This window comes from Fulmarus glacialis, unplaced genomic scaffold, assembly GCF_000690835.1.
Source record: "Fulmarus glacialis isolate BGI_N327 unplaced genomic scaffold, ASM69083v1 scaffold35415, whole genome shotgun sequence".
NCBI classification, from domain to species: domain Eukaryota; kingdom Metazoa; phylum Chordata; class Aves; order Procellariiformes; family Procellariidae; genus Fulmarus; species Fulmarus glacialis.
In genome coordinates, this window is record NW_009214482.1 from 1 (window position 1) to 981 (window position 981).

At 34.0% G+C, this 981-nt stretch overlaps 1 protein-coding gene across 1 annotated transcript in view; it reads left to right on the top strand.

Annotated features, from left to right (window-relative positions):
- Positions 1-229: 229 nt before the first annotated feature.
- The window catches only part of LOC104077364 (dynamin-3), a gene marked incomplete at both ends in the record, with an annotated part of 83,446 nt that continues 82,694 nt past the window's right edge, over positions 230-981 (top strand). The window contains one exon of the mRNA XM_009578566.1: positions 230-390. Within this exon, the coding sequence (XP_009576861.1) occupies positions 230-390 (161 nt within the window). The remainder of the gene's footprint in view (positions 391-981) is intronic.

Here is a 981-nt window from a genome sequence, read left to right on the forward strand (position 1 = left end):
ATCAGGAAGTTATCTTCCACACACTCCATCTGTTAATATATCTGTTATACATAAACAGGATGAACAATTTGGACACTGTTAAGGTCATTACAGTACTTGTAAACAGTATCTGAAATGCCTAAATTGGAAAGTTTTGATTGAACTGAGGCAGTCTAGTTCTATTTAATATGAATTCAGTAGTTCAGGCAATAGCTGTATTGACTTACCTATTGGTTTTGTGTTGTTTTAGGTTATATTGGTGTTGTAAACAGAAGCCAGAAAGACATTGATGGGAAGAAGGACATAAAGGCAGCTCTTCTAGCAGAAAGGAAATTCTTTCTTTCCCACCCAGCATATAGGCACATGGCAGATCGGATGGGAACACCATATCTCCAAAAAGTTCTAAACCAGGTAAAATGTGAAGCCTTTGTGGTGAAAGGCAGCTTTTATAATGATAGGACCAATACAAAATCTTTATCAAAATGAGTGTTTGTCAGTGAACCTCATTTATTCTTTCCTGCTTTTAACCTTTTCAATTTTCACGATGTAATTAACAAAACTGTATATTACATGTAGCATACGAAAACTTACTGTGAGAAGTAGTTTACTGTACTGATAGTTCTGCACTCCCCTGTTCTCTTGAATACTGAATATGAACATAGAAAATAAGATTCAGCTCCCTTGCTGGAAGTATACCATCCTGTTCCTTAATTATCACATTTCTTCTAGTTTAACAGGATTTTTAGAAATCAAATTTAGAAATTAAAAAACAAGACATTTTTAGAAGTCATGTATCCTGAGGGTTCACTGTATGTCTGTACTTTAACCTCAAAATCTACACTTCATTGTAGTTTTTAACAGAAACAGTGTTCTGTATACTAATGATATAAATGACAAATACTGTAATTGGAACACTTTGTTCTCACTACCTTTATTTTTGCCTAAACCTTTGGTTTATTTCTATGAATTCATGCCAAACCGTGTCAGATCATAGCTTCCTTC